Source organism: Choloepus didactylus, chromosome 3 (genome assembly GCF_015220235.1).
Source record: "Choloepus didactylus isolate mChoDid1 chromosome 3, mChoDid1.pri, whole genome shotgun sequence".
NCBI lineage: Eukaryota > Metazoa > Chordata > Mammalia > Pilosa > Megalonychidae > Choloepus > Choloepus didactylus.
The window spans coordinates 145,910,977-145,929,911 of NC_051309.1; the positions used below are offsets into that span (position 1 = coordinate 145,910,977).

At 30.4% G+C, this 18,935-nt stretch overlaps 1 protein-coding gene across 1 annotated transcript in view; it reads left to right on the plus strand.

The window, feature by feature from the left end:
- Positions 1-16,902, plus strand: part of PCDH10 (protocadherin 10) — a 46,600-nt gene extending 29,698 nt beyond the window's left edge. Inside the window, exon 5 of the mRNA XM_037830669.1 lies at positions 9,982-16,902. Coding sequence (XP_037686597.1) covers positions 9,982-10,001 — 20 coding nt within the window. The 3' untranslated portion in view covers positions 10,002-16,902. The remainder of the gene's footprint in view (positions 1-9,981) is intronic.
- The last annotated feature ends 2,033 nt before the right edge of the window (positions 16,903-18,935 follow it).

Genomic DNA, 18,935 nt, shown 5'->3' on the forward strand with positions numbered 1-18,935 from the left:
ACTTCTATAGGCTCCTAGCTTTTATTGCTGCTGATACTACCCGAGGCTTGAGATAGTGGGAGAGAATCACTTCTTTGAGCAGCTCCTTTCAGCACTCTATTCCTTTCACATTTATCTTTAGAATTGAGTTATCGGACACAAACTACCCAGACAGTCTTTTCGGCTACAAAAATGGTTTGCTACATTTTGACAATTCAGAGTGACAGAATGCTAGCTATTTCCAGATATGTAAAGTATAAGCCCCAGGTATTCTATTGGCCTCTTTGAGAAGACACATGCACATTTTCTTCTAATGTTCCCTACACCCAGTCCTTTCTGATTAGCTCACCAAAATCAATGAGGTCTCTTCGACTTAACCACCTGTCTTTTACTGTGTACTAATTAGAGTGTCTCCAAGAAGTGCACAGAGGCTTTCTGTTGCCACTACAATAACATTCATATTTTTGCTAGTTTTAAAAGTTTTTTATAATTCTTGTTCATGTCATTCAAATATTTGTCAATTTCTTGATACACCATGCTTTTTCAGGCCTTCTTACCCAAACAGATACATGTACTTCTTTGGGTAATTTCTTATAAATTCTTATACATGATTGTTGCTTTAAAAATATTCTGTAAAACAATTTTTTTTCATGCCAGTTTGCCAATTGTACTGTGAGTTCTTTTAGAGCAAAATCCATACATATTTATTTACAGAGTCCAATGTCCCAGAACTGTGTCCAGAGCAAAGCAGACACCCAATAGATGCTTGTAGATTTCATCATGAGTCAATAAATAAAACATCCTAAAATCGATGAAGCAAGGAGCATATTTTTTCTCTTTAGCTGTCTAGTTTCTACCCCGGCTAAGATAAATTAATATACTGCAATTCATGTTCCCCCAGAATGCCAAAAACAACCTGTTTCCAGCCCTAAAATACTCTCCTCTAGATTTCATCTATTTTCAGTTTTCTGTGACTTTCATACTTTTTATTCTGGCCTTAATTTTATGAGTTCTTATATCCTATTTTTCTGATCCGTTACTTTCTCTTTCACAACCCTTTTAACTTCATGCTTCATCATCACCAACTACTAATTTCACTAATCTGTTTTCAATTTTCTGTCATATGTTATTTACAAACATATATGTAAATATTAATTAAATATTAGATGACCTTAAAAATGAACTTAAAAAGAGAATCGTAGTCGATATGTGATTATGGGCAGCTGGTTGTTGACCAAACTTTTGTATAATTATGGCTGGAGGCAATTTATCTGGTTTTCCTTTAGGTTTCTGGAGTTTTCATGTAACAAATCTTAAGTCTTTGGTATTCTGATAATAATTATCACATAAGCAATGTTCAAATATTTTTCTTAGTTATCTGTGTTTTTGTGTTTTATTGTAGCAACTAATGGGTATCTCAGATGCTGTTTTTATAATTTTAGTAATGTTACAAGATTCCGATTTTTTGGCAAGAACTTTATTATGATATATGTAGGTAGTCTTGTACATTTGTCATGTTTTAATAATGATACAGATATTATTTTTATAAATACTTCATCAATACTGTTTAATCTGAATTCATTGTTGGCCTCCAAAATGGTCTATAATTTAAAATTTGATCTTTTCCCGCTAATTATTGTGATACTACTCATAGATAGTAAAAGTATAAAATGACACTTTCACTTTATAAGGTGTTTAAATATTTGCAATAATTAAAATGGATTATGATTGAATGCAAAATTTAAAGTTGTGGAAGGTAATGTAACTATTTAAGGATTTAAATCTTGACATTTAATTAGAACATAATCTTAGAATTTTAAACTTTGACCAGAAAGATATAATTTTTTTGAACAATTTATCAATTTTGTGATTGTGTTTTAAGGCTGAGTTTGGTTACTATCCATCGTTCTTGCAATTTCTAATCAGCCATTGATAGATTAAAATCAAAAGTGGGGAGAAGGTGCTTTTAATGAGTTTCTGGGATATGTAAAACTTAAACGTATACCTCAGCTTAGATGTTAGAATAAATAATTGCAAATTATATTTGTTGTGCAAAGAAAGGCCATTTTATATCTATCCCACAAAAACAAGGATTTCACTCACAAACCAGTGTTAAAATTTCATAACAATGCAAACAAGTAATTTAAATGAGAATTAAGATTTTATCCATGCATGATAATCAGGCATTAATTATAAATTTATATTTGGGATAACTGAATATCATTTCGTTATCTCCTCATAGATTCTGCAAACTACAATCTTACAAAATAATTAGAAATCACAATGCAATACTTCTCTTGCCTCCACAATAACTAGCGTTATCTGTGAGATCATGAAGCAAATTCCTTGAGAATAGGATTGCCAGAGTTAGCAGATAAAAACTCAGAATACTCATTTATTGCATAGGATTTATTTTTACTAAAAAGTAAAATATGTTGTTTATCTGAATTTCAAATGTAACTGGGCATCCTGTATTTTATCTGGCAACCCTATTCAAGGAACTACTAAAGCCTGTAATCTTGGGATTCCTAAACTGAATTAAGGTGTCTGTATGACGGGGTTGTTTTCTGTGTCCATCCTCCACGGTCAATCCTCGTTTTTCCTTTGTCAGCTTTTCAACTCCCCTCTAAGCCTGCACTTCCTGCTTCTAATCTGCTACTTACTTTGATATCGAAATAAATGAATTATGTTAGGGGAAGTCATATTATCAAGTATATTAAATAATTTGCCATGCTTTTACACACAGTTTCTAAGTCTTTTCATTGTGGTTGTCTCTCTTGAAAATAAGCTTATGTAAATTTTTCAGCAAGTATTTTATTTATTAACCTAGAAGATTTTTCTCTTATTTCCATGGCTTAATTCTCTAACGCTATGTGAAATCTTACCCTTAGTTAAATAGGCTGTTAGATATATGGCTATATATTTTTTAAACAATGTTGTATATATTTATTCTTGCTTTTTTGCACCTTACATTGCTAGAATTTATGCTTTGTTTTCATATAAAAGATAAAGCTTTGCACATCAGGAGTAGTTGGGTAAATTTTGTGATACAGTATTGTTGTTTCCTATAAAAGGTCTTTACAGACCCAACATTCCTGTATTTAAGGAATGACCAATCCTATTCATGCATTTTGCACACCTTCTGCTTTGAAAATTAACGCTAATTTCAATCTTTCGGGGAAGTAACTAATTTGATCTCCTTATTATAATGATGTTTTGAAGGAAGCTACTTGAAATACAAGTGTCTAAATGTCAGTAAATATTATCAGCGCCATAATTCTCAAAGTATTTGAAACCATTTATTCTTTAAAGGAATATTTAGATACCATGTTAGAATTCCAGATAAACAAAATAATGGTATTTGTCTAAATTAAATGGAATATATTCTCTATTGTTATTAAAATAAGATATAATTAAGTGAATTGACTTCAAAAGAAATTTCAGGAGTACTTCTTTATTGCCAGTGCTAAGAATGTGTTGCTCAAATATTTCTGGAACAAATTCCAATTTCCATATTTTAGTGGATTATTACAAATGGTTCCAGAAAAATTTTCACTGATAATATAAACATCAGAGCAATATACGTTAGAGTTTCCTTTCCTAAATATATGCTAATGTAGGGCTGGAGCATTTAAATATATCTTGATTTTAAGATACCAACAAAGCAAGTTTTGTTTGTCAAAAAAGGTCCTGGTGTAGTGACCAAAGTGTCATGGGGGGAAGGGGGATGTCCTACTTTTTTCACTTCAAGGAAAATTTACTAACTTTCTAAGACTGCATTTTTGTCATTTTAGATAAGTTTGAACTCTTTCCTCCAATCTATAAAAAAGCATATTTTCTTAATATTTTACAAATATTTTAGTTTACAAGTTTAATGGTTTAGTGCTTTAAAAACAGATATTCTGAATATTGACAATTCGTGTGTCTAGATGAAAATGTTATAAATGGTAAATGAACCTTGCACAGTTCATAAACATTACTTGATCTTAAGGGTAGTTTAGTGTATAAAATAAATTCTTTCTTTGTACACCCCATTCTTAGTGAGAAAATTCATTTTAAATAAATAGGATCCAAATTGGTGTATAACCTCCATCACAAATACAATATAGCAATATTGAAAAAGGAATGCCCTTAGGAGGAATCATTGAATATTTAACGTTGCAAGTTTCTAGAAGTTAAACTACCTATAGAGAATAATATGGTCAATTTGCTTGTCCCCTGTCTTAGAAATGATCCATTTCAGTCATTCATTGATGTCCATTTCTATTCCACAGAACTGCACTTGCTAATTTTCTTATCTTTTAACATATGGATGAATTTATATTTTAATCTAATACTTATTGATTGTAAACAATGTCCTAAGTATCATATATGCATATGGACTAAAAATGGTAAACATTTGGTTTTACTGAATATTTCTTAAAATACCAGTCTGAAGGATTGTTTGAATCATTTATTTCACAAAGATTCCTTTCTAAAAGACTGATCAAGTGTACCTATGGGAACCCTTACACCCAAACAGTTTTTTGGTTCCCAAATATATTCTATAATCCTTTAGTTCTGTCAAACTAGAATAAAAATGAAGAAAGGAAAAATGGAAAGATCACAAGAAGATAACATGAACCTTATGAAGTAAATGTAAGAACTCAGAAACTTATGCTGCACTAAGACATTATTAAGACATCCTTATTGGACAGAAGGGCAATAATAGATATATTATACTAACAAATGGGTTTCAGCTTTTTAATACTCCATAATAAACTGCAACATATGATTAATTTTTATTTTTAATTTGTATATACATATATATTTAAATTTAAAATGAATTTGCAATTTTCTGTGAGGAGGAAACCATTTATTATCTGAACAATGTACAACTATATATTTTTTAAGAGTAAAGTTATTCAAATGAGAAGGTAAAAGACCAATCAAACAGTTATCCTCCTTTCATAGTTAATGTCACTACTCATTTCAGGACTCTAGAACAGGAAATAAAAATCTTTAGAGAGATTTTAAAGGCAATTCTCAAAAGTGGTTCAGGTTGACAGAGAAAAGTCAAAAGAACTGATTATTCAAAATGAACAGATCTCTTACTTTTAAACTGTCTTTTACTTTACAATATGCTTTTACACAGAGAACAGAGAGCAGGTGTTTCTGACCTCTACAGGGGGTAATGGGCTCAAACCCTTGTATCCTCGATTCACTTCATATACAGAAGTGTCCTGACCATGAGGAGTAGGTTATTGATCTCATCCCCTGAAAGTCTGTCACTGCAGTGGAGTTTTGAGATGTTTGAAGGCTGTTCTTTCTTTCAGCTGCAGAAATGGATTATATTACTTCACACATAATTTGTCACAGATTCTGTGCTGTATACTGTCATGAAGTATAAAGGGTATTTTACTCCCTAATATGTAAGTATAGGCATGCGACTATCCAACTAGTTAAATTGTCATTTTAATATATTATATAAAAATTTTCACCAAGTAATTCTGTGCTATAAATAGTACACCAGAACTCATTCTTTTACAGTTATTTTTGTCATATGCATATTTCAGTCATTCTTCTGAAACAATCAGAATATTTAAATATTCCACAGTTTAATATCATACTTTGTAAATTATCAAAGGCAACAACAATACAGAGAAAAATATACATCATGGAACCTTCATAAAAAATATACATAGGCTAAATTATAAGAAAGTTGATATATAACTATCTCTTTCTCTTTAACAGGAATTTTTTCATACTGTAGTTCAACCATTAAGGTAAATATCTTAAATTTAGCATTTCTCTGACTCACTAGTGAAGAATAAATCCTGTTAATGAATAAATAAAGTTTAAAAGGAATAGAGAAGCTCCCTTTCTTATTAAATATAGTTTTGACTCAAAATAAAACCTTTTATATGTATTAAGTGACCCAAGCTCTACATACACATAGCTAGAAATAAATGCATTTGTGAAATGAAAAATATTCCCCAAGGATGCTTTGCTAATTCCACCACATATATAGAATTGAGCAGAAAACAGAGAGATTCAATGTATTTTACCCATTCTCCCTCACATGAAATGAATCAGGTGATGTATATGTATATTCTCAAACACCGTGGAATACTTATCCACATTATCCATATTACCACATTACATTGTGGTGATGTCTCTAAAGAATAATCATGTTAATCCATTAATTTTTTGGATAATACCTGTTTGCGATTTATCCAACATTTGCCCATGCAACCCCAAAAGAATAATGATTATTCAGTATTCTAACTCAGTTCTTAAAAGTCTTGAAACAAAGTGGATGTAACTATAACTTTGGTAATAATATATTTCATTTTCTTGCAGCGCTTCAGATACATGGGATTAGCTTCTGAAATAGAGGAATACTACCCCCCCCCCGCTTCTAATTTGTTCACATCTTCAACCTCAGCTCTTATATTTGTCCAATTCAGATTTACGTGCCTTAATTAACAGATCAGTGGGAAGCGGTAAATTTAATAAAAGGTGATTGTGTTATTCAGAGAACTGCAAATAAGAGGACTTTAAACAAAGGCAGCACACGTAATTCTAAGCATTAATAAAAAATGCCTTTGAAGCTTAGTTTGTATATAAGATATCTGGTACAACCTGTGCTAAACTTCTGCGTTCTTATGATTATGAAACAATTACTTTTTGTATCTTTATCAAATCAAATGAACATAAAATATCTATGCTAACAGCTTTTCCCACAGGTAATCTTTTAACCTAATTAGAAGTGATATTTTACTAATTTAAAACTTTATTAGGTTGACTAATTTCTGCATTTATACTAAGATGTAGCTTTTCAGTACTTAGTTTTTCACATAATGAATTAGTTTTTAGGTTGAGTGGTTACTCGCGTTTCCTTTGTCCTTGAACTACTTGAATGATATTTTCTAAAAAAATTAGCTTTTTCTGATTTATACTATTAAAAGAAAAACTTTCAACCTGTAAATGCTACCTCCAATTTATTTTGAAATGAGTAATATTATTTGGGGGGTGAGCATATTTTCTGCATTGTCCAGTACAGCCCACATTGATGTCTGGTGTAATAAGTTCTCCTTTCATTCATAATATTTTCCAGTTTGGACAATGAGTTGTTAGGTCACCCTACTTACTGGCTCTAATTTATTTTATAAACTTGAATTTCTTTGCTGGCTAACAATTCTAATGTACAAAAGAATTTTAAGTTCTGATTAAGCATGAACAAAATAGATTTGGAATCATTTAAAGTCAAGCTTTTCATAAAACAGGTAATTTTATTTCAAGGGCATAGGAAAGTAGAATGTAATTCTATTAAGCTAAATAGGAAGCAAAGGGTTATTTATTTATCTATTCATTGCTTATTGGACATTCTCTAACATTATAAGCAGATAACTTATAGTAGCTATAATGTAATTCCTTGTCATAGCTGACCCATCATATAATTCATGAAAACTATATAATATTACAAAACAATGCATCTTGATTGTTTTTAATACTGATTAATACACAGTACATATCAATATTCATTATCACTTTGATTTCTATCAGTGATTATATCTGACTTATAATTTTAAGTGATGTGCCCCTGCTAAAAGATAAGCTAGTGAAGAAATGTTGGATTGTCTGGTCAGAAACTGCTTCTGTGACAAAAAATGATGAATGAGAGAATCAGTAGGAAAAACAAATAACTAAATAATCTACTTGAAATAAGAGGAAATACTGTAGAAAAAGGATTGAAATGCTATAATCTTACATTTGTTAAAAAAGCTATTATTGATTAAATTAAAATAATTCAGTTATGCAATTTACCAACATTTTAAATTTTTGATGAGATATGCATTTCTCTTTTGTGATATTTATCACCATTGAATTTTCTGGATCTTCAGCCCGTTTTTGCCATACAGCTATTACATGCCAGATACTGATCTAGGGGATAAGATTTCTGATCACATTGTGTTTACTGTCAAATATTACAAATATTATGGATATGTGGGAAGAAATATCCTTAATCATTATAAATATATCATACTTAAAAATCATAAAATTTGAAAAATTGAATCTGGGCATTCTGGTTTACAATCCAATATGATTTAGAAAACTGAAACAAAATTGGTAATATCTTTTCAGTCCCTTCAGCTTCACCCCCTTTGTGAGAAAACTGATTCCTTTTAGGGAATAAATGTGCATTTAAAAAATTCTGTAGGTGATAAAGGGACTTGTATAATTCAAAAAGTGAGAAAAAATAAACCTAGAACATTTGAACCATCTTCGAACATTTTTAACTCTCTAAACACATTCTGGTACAGACACCTCTATTTTATATTGATTTAACACATAAAGTATAGATAGATTTTATTAAATTAAATACATAACAAAGTATTCATAGCTTTTCCAAAGACTTGTTACAGAAATGGAAGGATCAAACTTTCTTTTTTTCCTACACTTGGTCATGAGTCTCTCACATGAAGACTTTTGAGAGAGTCCTAATAAGTATATTTTTAAAGACAGTGGGAGTTCTGTGGTGACTGTGCCCCTGACTGCGCCATGTCAGGGCTCTGAAAGAATGTCAGCGTTGCTGTCAACATTTGCAGAATAGCAACATTGGGCATTTTGCTCCTAATAAGTCAAAAAGTCACTAAAGGAAGATAATAGCTCTATTAAGTGAGTGCTGCACATGGACTTACAGTTTTGAAAGTTCTAATTATTTCCTTGGCATCAACTCTAAAACACTATTATATATCTTCTGTTATTAAATGTAAATTAAATGTGAGGTAGAGATTGTTTTGTAGATAAATTTAAGAAGTTAATCTCCACAAAATTGTTGGTCCAGATATAAAATATACATTTCCCACGTAAAACTGATTTAAAAAAATTTCAAAGTTGTCATTTTCAGAATATCAAACAGCTGAATGACTGTGTCTATTAGAATTCAGGTTAACAATGAAATATTTTGGCACTAGATGGATCTGGAATGGGGTTACAAATTGTTTCTATTCATATTTGTTTCCCTTACAATAATGTGCATTTTTCTTTCTGCTACCAAGTAGCCATGTGGCTGAAAGCAAATCCCTTCAGTTCTCTGTGGTTCAGTTTATTTTCTATAAAATAAAGGTTTGGGTTAGAATAGATAATCTCCAAGCTCACTTCCAATTCAGAACGTTCGATTATTATAATTATCTTTACTATGCAGCTGAATTCATCTGTCATTTTTGGAAGAGGATGAATATTTGGGAAAAGAATATTTGGGTTATTTGATACTTAATATATGATATTTGGTAAGAGAAATATACTTATTTCCAGTTTCTTGTGAATGCAGAGCTTCTGATTGTTTTGTGTGGTTGTTGGCAAGCACAATGTTTGTTATATAGTAGTTCCTAAATAAATATGTTTTTTAACAAATTAAATCCCTGTTAGTATTCCAGTATTGGGTTCCTTAATAGAATTTACTCCTTATAAAATTAGAACAGCTTTACATGTAAGACTCCTGCATAAGAACAGAAATTAGAATGAATAATCTAAAATTCCCAAAAGGAAGTTTTAATTTTCATGTTGTTGTTGTTGTTTTTTGCTTCACTATAAGAACTCACATCACGACATCATAACCTTGAAACACAATTAAGAGTTGCCACCTGAATTTAAATTATCAATGCAATGTGGATCCTATCAGACATAAAGGAGTAATGAAGCAGTGCCTTTGACAGTACTCTGAAGTTTCAGTGACGCTATTTTATTTTATGATTTACTGGAAGATTTCCTGTGAAGATGCAAACTTGGAATACATTGGATTCAGACAGAGGGTTGGGTTTCCATGTAATTTTTTTTGAAATTAGAGAAGTTGTGGGCTTACAAAACAATTATGCATAAAATACAGGATTCCCATATACCATCCTGTTATAAACACCTTGCTTTGGTGTAGTGCATTTGTTACAATTGGTGAACTGTACAATCTTAAATTCCAAAAGTCAGCCTCTTTTTCTTAGTGTTTTTCTTTCTTTTTCACAGCACGGAAAAGGATATGCTAGTCAATTCTACAGACTTACCTGAAGCAGCATGATTTGCACAAAAGTCGACCAACAAAAGCATCAACTTTTCAACTTCATTATCTTGGCCATCCAGTTAGTTTTGTGTAACTGAGTATTAGATTGCCGACGGAGTCATCGTGGCCAATTATAGGACCTAATTGCTCTCAGCAGGCCTGAGAAATGAGTTGAAATGTATGGAACTGTAGAACTTTAGAGGCAACGGATCTTGCCTCTCTGATCAGTGTGTGCCTGTTTACAGCACTATATATCTTTCTCTCTCCAAATGTCACTGAGCCCTTTAGATGTTTATATTCACCACGAGAAGCCAGTCATAAAGATAAAGGAAATTTGTGCATTATAAATGCAATATCACTGTTTTAAACTTGACTGTTTTATATTATTTTGTGTGATCAAGTGTCCCCCAAACTATTTCAACTTTACAAGAGAGATTGTGATTATGTTCTTTTCACCCGTGGGTTAAAAAATGTTGTATTCTGAAGACCCACAAAATATCAAAGACATTCTGTAGTTTATACACCGTGTTGCAAAGTGTTTACTGTACTATTTCAAAGCTTCTAAATAAATATAAAATATATATATATTATATTATATAATTTTCCTAAAATGTGGTACAACTTAGTTGGTTTTTAAATGGATTCATACAGTCCACACCATACAATAAAGTAAAAGGTAATTCAGGGTCCCAAAGATAAACTTTTTAAGAAAAAAGAAAAACACATCATTAATAGTTTTCCTCCCATTTCTCATCTTAGTCAACCCTGTTTTTCCTTGTTTAAAAGAAAACAAAGCTATAAGCTACAAAATTTTGTCAAGAATTCGTACTGAATTTTCAATGCCAAAGATGTAGCTGTCGATGTTATCAGTCTGAGCACTGAACACGTACTATCAAAATATCTAACAATCTACATTATTTCGATTCTATTTCTATGGCTTTGAATTTAGAATCACTTAAAACTTTTATAAAGAACCTATAACTTCACCTGTATATGTTGTTAGAAGGAAAAAAAAAACACTAGGTGTCTGTACATTTTGTGGTGTAAAATATGTAATTGAAGATGACTATTTTAAGAAGTCCTCAGTCATATAACTCAGAACTTTATTTTACATAGTTTTACATAGTTTTGTGACTCAATTACACAAGAATATACAATCTGTTTATAACACTCTATGAATATTTAGAGATATATAAATATCTGAACTGATAAAGAACAGCTATACGTTATAAAGGATTCCTAAATTTAAAACAAATTAAATAAATTTGGAGATAGAAACATGGTACATTATTTCAGTATTATCTTATATGCGAACATTTTAAAGTTTAAATGTGGCTAGTGTTTTATTAGTGAGGTAGTTTTTCATGAGCATCAGCCTTGAAAAGTAAAGTTTGTATTTTAATTTTATGTCAATAAGTTAATTATTAAAATCAGTGAGATGTATTTTCCTTTCTTTTACATACATTTTTTTTCTTGTTTTTAACTGTTGTTCATTGCTATTGAAATACAATTAAGAGAGGGAAAGATCAGAGAATGTGAGAGAATCTTTCAAGCAAAAAACCGAATTATCACAGCTCCCCTCTAAAAAACCTTCTACATCACACCTAAATGTTTGCCCAAGCTTATTTATAGAGCATTTTTTAAACATTTTCCTTAATTTTAACTAATCTTATGTTCAACGATATTTTGAGTTGACTTGTATTACTAAAGAATAGACTAAAACCTAACACTTAACAGATGTTTTCCATTTAATTTTATGTGTTTTAAATGAGAATTTTCTCCTTAGTTTTAATATTAAAATGAATAAAAATATTATTAGGTTCTTGATATGTATATTCCAGAGATATTTTTGAATCACTCATATAATTGTTTTCAAGGTAGATATTAACATGCAATCATTTCAATCAGCTTATAGTTTGAAATAACGTGTAATGTTCCAGTCTTTTTAGAACTCTGAAAATATATGAAATTCATTAACCATACATGATACAAAGAGCACATATGTTCGCTAAGTGTAGTAGTAGTATTTTCTCAAACGTTTGGCATTACTACATTAATATTTTGAATAGGAGACAATTTTATTAAGGAAATATTTCTATATAATTTAGTTGGGGAAAAATTTGTGTGTTATAATTCCTTTTTAAACAAGAAAGTGATTTTCTTGTTGATTCAGTCTGCTTTGATTAAAACCTTTCATGCATCATTTTACAGTCATGGGGAAAATAAAACATCCATCTTATTTATTACATGCCATTGAAAATAAGGTTGTACAAATTTTACATATGAAAACTATATTAATTCATTTGATTAAAATAAATTGTCTTTAATTATTTAACCCTTTATATTATTGTATATAATCTCACTTGAATCAATGTCTTATATATCTGTGTGCTAGTTATTTTTATTATATCATAGCAACTAATTGTGCTCATTTTCATTTTAGGATTTAAATTATATCATCAATCTGCAAAAAAAAAAAAAAAAAACCTTTTTCCAAAATTTGTGGGACAGATAGCATTATTTTAACGTAAAAAACTAAATGATTAGGATATTAACTGCCTATTGACACAAGAATAAATCAGAAGTTACAACAGAGTAAGGATATGATTTGAGTAAATTGGCTAAAACGTCATCTATCAATGAAGGGGACTATAAAATGGAAAATGTGACCAACAAATACTGAAAGTTTCCAAATAAGCGTTTACTGGATTAGTATTTCAAGGAATTTAAAAATAGGTTTTTTATTTTAATTTGTTCATCCTAATATCCACTCTTCTATAATTTCTGTACACATTAAAGGAAAGTAATATCCAGCTCCGACAGTATTCCATTGATAAATCATTTCAGAAAAGAATAGTCATGGCACCTACTCCTTATTAACATGGTCAGTTTTAGAGCAGTAAGAAGTCAACAAATTTTCCTGTGGAAACAATGTCTCAATGTTTCAAAAGTATGTCAAATGACAATTTTTAGAAATAATATCATCAACATATAAAATTCTAATTTTTAATGTGTAAACCTAATTTTGTGAAATCATTTTAAATCAAATATTTAAATATCACATCAGAATTACTTTAGCAATATAGTTATGTCAACAATATAAACGTATCATCTTTCCTGGGAAATATTAAGGGAATATGTAAGTTTATTTTATGAAAATATTAAATGCAATGCCTTTATAAAATATTGCAAAGTAAGTGCTATAGGGGAAGATTTAAACATTCTAATCACTCATTATCCTGTTTTATTTCTTAGTAATGTTATAATTTGTTGTCACATATTCTGTAATGTAGAATCCCTCCTGCTTCTCCAATATGGAGGAGGAAAAAGATCCTTACAATTCTCTTCATAAACTTTAATAAATGCACATTAGTCATACTGTTTTACCTTCCCAAAGTATTAACTGGAGTTAAATTAATCTTTAGTATAATTAGTCAATTAAAATGTGGCAAATGTTAAGTAGGATAAAACATTATGTTATTGACTGATAATCGCAGAGTTATTTGTGATTGCATGTTTTTTTTCTCTCTTACATTTCTATGTATGCTTTTAATACCCAAGGAACTCAAAAATACTGAAAATGTTGATGTACTTGATAATTTTTCTTAAAATCCTATATTTTTCATACTGTAACTTCTTGGGTTAAGTTTTTCAACTCTAATTTTGTAGTGGTAAAGGCTTTGCACTTAACATCCTTTTTATTTTCCTTTTTAACAAGGAAAAACAGAAAATGACAAAATTCCATATTTTTTACATTATGGAGTAGTAAAATTATTTTATATATTGTTAATACTTCAAAGAATAGCCCTCTGCTAAGTCAAACAAATTCCTTACACAGTAACTTGTGAAACTGTTCAGTAGAGTATTTTTTTCTTCTAAAACTTGGCATAGGTTTTAGATTATAGCATTCTGTAAGAATGCAAGTAGATGGGTGCCACCCGAGTATTGCAGGCAATAATATGACTAAAATTCTAATACTTTTAGTGTGCATGCATGTATTTCTAACCACTGTTATTTTTTAAGTATTTGTAAAATTAGAAAAATGACTTATTTCTTGAAAACTTGTCACATGCTTAGTTTGAAGTTTTACACTCCAGATGTTTTTGAATTATGTGAAAATATTGCATTAACGATGCAAAAGTATTAAATTTTCACGAGACTCAAAAATTTCTGAATGGTAGAACTCAGACTTCCAATACATCCACTTAAGCTTGAGCTGAAAGTAAGGAGGGAATTTCAGCTCTAAATACATTTTGAGACACTTATCTGTGAGTGAAAACAGGGTATTATAACAAAAGATGAGTTTCAATCTTAACTATAGTGTTTGTTACTGTGAATGCTATATAATACATAAGTAAAATGAGTGTAAATGTAATATATTATTTTATACTGCTGTATACATATGAAATAAATAAAACTAGGATACATATTATACCATTTTTCCACGCATGGATCTTCCACTGACGCCTGTGGGAGCTTTGAATAAAAATCACTGGCAAAATATGGCCTTAAGTTTAAAAACAAACTAATGCTGATTTAGTAATTTTAGTCTTAATGTAATGGATCTAAGAGGACATCTGTTCAAAACCGAGTCTCATTTGAAGCAACATATGCCTAGTTTTAAAGGATTTCACTATATTTATAGTTTTGAAAGAAGGCATCTAGTTCCATATAATTCTTGTGCTACCTAGAATGAATCTTTTAAATATGTTTGTGTGTGTGTGTGTGTGTGTGTGTGTGTGTGTGTGTGTATTTCCATCTGATGTTATATATTCTTTTTACTTGTCTAGTATGTAGTAAGAGCAAGGGTCCACAACGACTAATACAGTGGTTATATTCAAGATATGAATGCCTTCAAGGATAAAAGAAAACTATTTTACCTAAAATTTTAGAAACAAGTTATTTCATGTTTAAAGTTGATGGAAACATAGGATAAAATAAAATTTATATGGGTCTCACATTCCAGAAAGTAAATAATTCAATCAGAAGCATTCCTGTCAGAAATGTTAAAAAGCTGAATTCATTAATGATGGAAGATTAAAAAATAACAAACATGGAGTATACACAAAGAATATAGTAATTGTTCTTGACTGAAAAATCATGCTCTTGAAGGCAGCAAATCCTAATCAAGACATAGATATATTTTATAATGTAAAAATAACCTGAATAAATCAGATAAAAATTTAGATTCTGAAATAGTTAAAAGGTAATAGAAGAATTATTGTGCTTCTTAAACTCATGGGTGGTTTGGGTAACTGATTTTCTTACATTCAAACTAGACGTGTAAAGCCCCATTTTATGAGGCAAGGGGAAGACTGGGTATACCTCTAGCTATGAACATCTAACAAAGCCAACTCTATGGTGGAAAAGAACTAAATAAAACATGCAGGAACTATAGCTCTCAATGAAATATTATGAATTATAATTGCAAGTGGCCTTGGTTCCCCAGTAGAACTCTACCTCCTACCCATTACTTTCAGACTTTTCTGGGAATCATATCATTGACTCTACCATTTAGCCAATAGTATGCATTTTCAGGGGTAAAATTATATTTTGTTAGATTCAAATCCATATTTGAGTTTCTGAAAATGAGTGGTTGTAAGAATGCATGGAAACATCTGCTTTCAAGAAAATTCTAGCCTGCATTGGGAGCCAAAGAAACTGTAGGAAAATATTAAATAATTAAGTGATCAAATAAGTGATCAAATAAGTGATCAAACTCAGTGGTCAAAACCCATCAGTGGATCATCAGATCAATAAATGTTTTAGGACCATAATATAAAAACAAAAATAAGTGAATAGAATAGGCAAAAGTAGAATAGAAAGATAGCAAAACATATTCATAGCGAAGTAAATAATACTGTGAAACATTTTTCCAGGTACATGTGTGAAACTAATCACAAAGTGAAATATATTTTTTGCTGTGAGTCATGCTCCAAATATTTGAAAAACACTGCACCATTAGCTCTTTATTTAAAATTTAAGCTTATTTAATGATATGGGAAGTCAGGGAAGATATTTTCAAAAAGTTGTTCACATCTGAATATTAATCTTTACCTTTTGTTAAATATGATAAGTACACCTAATTGTAGAATTTTTTTGTGAAAATTAGGAAAATTGAATGTGGAATGCATAGCACAATACTAGTTCACAGAAGTAGTAGATTTTATTAATATTATTTTCTATTACCAATGTTCTTGGTTACCAAAAGCATAGAACACAGTCTACAAATTGAAATAATTCTTTTTCTCAAAATTCCAGACTGCTGTGGAGTTATATATCACAGGTGCCAATTTCAAAACCTAAAAATGAACCTAGTCTTGCTTTGATATCCACTCATCAGCCCTGCTCACCTATGCCTTTACACTTATCAGGAATCCAGGAAATAAAACTCACCACTGGCTGAATTCCAGTCATCTTTAACTCTTTCTTGCAACTCTCAAATTCTCCTCTGTCCCTGCTATTGAAAAAAAAGTATGTATGATTGCACCAGGAAATATTTACCTGATTCTTTCCCTTGACTGCTACATGAATTTTGAATATCCTTCTATTTCCATTCAAATAAATGTTAGCTGGATTTACCACATAATTGTCAGAATTATGTAATTTGTATATGTCTACCATATTATGGAAAAGAATTCGGGCAGTATACAGTTATCTGCTAGATTGAATTGGAATCTTTTAATTTACTTTCTGGTCTTCTTGAGGTTGTCATTCATTAGCTTGGCATATTCTGTTCCCCAGAGCTGTACTTTGGCTATTTGAAAATTTTCTGAATTTTTTTTCTTTTCTCTTTAATCAATCAATAGTTCTGTTCTCTTATCATGAAAACTAGGCTTTAAATTTACCAGTTGAAATAAAGTAGCTCATATTAATTTGTGACTGGATTATAATGTTTCTGAGGAAGCATTTATGTTTTAAAAGGAAATGTATTAATCTATTTTGAAAGTTCTAATGAGAATATTGTACAGATAAATTATTTTTTGTTTCATTTCATTTTGCTTATTTATTTATCTTTGAGAGCAGTCGATATTCATTGGGCACCTCCTCACTCAATCTACCTGAAAGGAAGGAAGATTTAATTACATTGCAATCACCTAATCTGGAACACAATCGTCATATCTTCCCCCATGGCCCCTCATTATTATGAGTGGTTCTTCTCCTGGCCATAAAAATGGAAGAAAATAAGTACTGGCATGGTGAATTGATTGTCCAAAACATTGAATTTTATTCCCAAAGTGTGAATGTTCCTTAATTTTTAATTGTGTTTCCTTCTTAATAATGGAGTGAATAACCAGTTTCAAAGTTTGCTGGCAAAGTATTTCTCGCCTGCGTGTGTTTGGTGGGGAGGGCCCTCAGCCAAGCACAAGAGAGACACAGGAATGCAAGAAGAGGAAGAATCTTAAACAGCCTCTGCTGACAGACTACATTCTGGGCAGCTCTATTATTTAGTCTTTAGAATAAATAAGGGTCGCCACACACATCATAGAGAAAACACAGTAGTTATAATAAAACCTATGAAGTAAAGTTGAATTCAAGAGAGGAGAGATAGTGAGAGATAACAAAAAGGAAAAGAGAGAAAAAGAATACCATCAGTTTCCTTCATTTTCCAATGTGTGTTAACAGATTGAAAAGTAGTTATTTTTCTTTTTAATTTCATGTGTTATTCATATACATACGTAACTTTTTAACAAGGAGAAAAATAAGAAGAAATGATATTAGGGAAATTTTAGTTAAAACCTGACAATGAAATAAAGTGATACAGTACACAACTATGAGTAAAACAAGAGGAGATAGATTATTTTCTTTAAAAACATAGTAAAAATAGAGTAAAATAAAATATTATATAATATCTATAATATTTACTATATAGTAAAATATAATAAAATATAGTAAAACATAGTAAAATATAGTAATACATCATTGGGATGCCTCCATAGATACTTATTTTGTGTCCACTGTTTCTCTGATATATGGACTCACATAAGTGTTCAAAAGTGTTTCAGTGATCTTAAAATAATGTACTTGCAATTATTCCGACTGGAACAGGGGAGAAAGTTGGCAATATTGTTAAATGATCAGGCAGGAAATATGTGACAGTGGCATACATTTTCATAAAGCTATATGAAAAATTCACATATACTGTGATTATTGATTAAGGCTGGCTATCACTGCTGAGGTGAAAAGCAAGTCTCAAACTGCATCATTATGTGGAATGGTAAGTTGTATGAGGTATTTTTAAAATTTAGCTATTAGCATAGAGTTTCAGTTTAAAGTGTAACATTTCCTATCAGAAATTTTAACACTTTATATAATAGTCTATCCCAGAATTCGATATAATAATGATAAAAGATAAAAATAAATCCTGCAAATAACTAAACATTACCTAATTTGGATTTTAGTAAGATGCATCATAAAATTGAAAAAACAAAGGAAGAAATTAAGTTAGGGAGAGATGAAACTTTATTGTAAATTTGTTGCTAAACAACAGATTAACTCAATTAACTTAAATAATGGATTAAGTCAAACTTGGGTGGGTGAGGATAGGCCTGAGGTATTTCAGAGGGCAAATAGAATGTACTTCCTCACTGACTCAGCTGATCAGCTAGCTGATGAGGGTAGGAGAAATTACAGATGACTGAAGTTATTTGTTTGGCTAAGTGGTTAGTGCTGTCTTTAAGCAAGACAAAATATAAACTAAAGGAAAAGATTTGTGCAGGAAGATAATCATATTTGTAGAAGGGTTTGCTAATTTTCTTTATCATTCCAGTCTCACCGTGCTTTTTATCCAAGTGAGACCTGAATCGCATTATATTTAAACATTTCCAGAGAATTTAAGATTTTTATCTTTATATCAAATAGTAGTTTCTGCTGCACTCTGCTTTAGTTTCCACTGTTTAGTGGAATAGTTGATAATTAT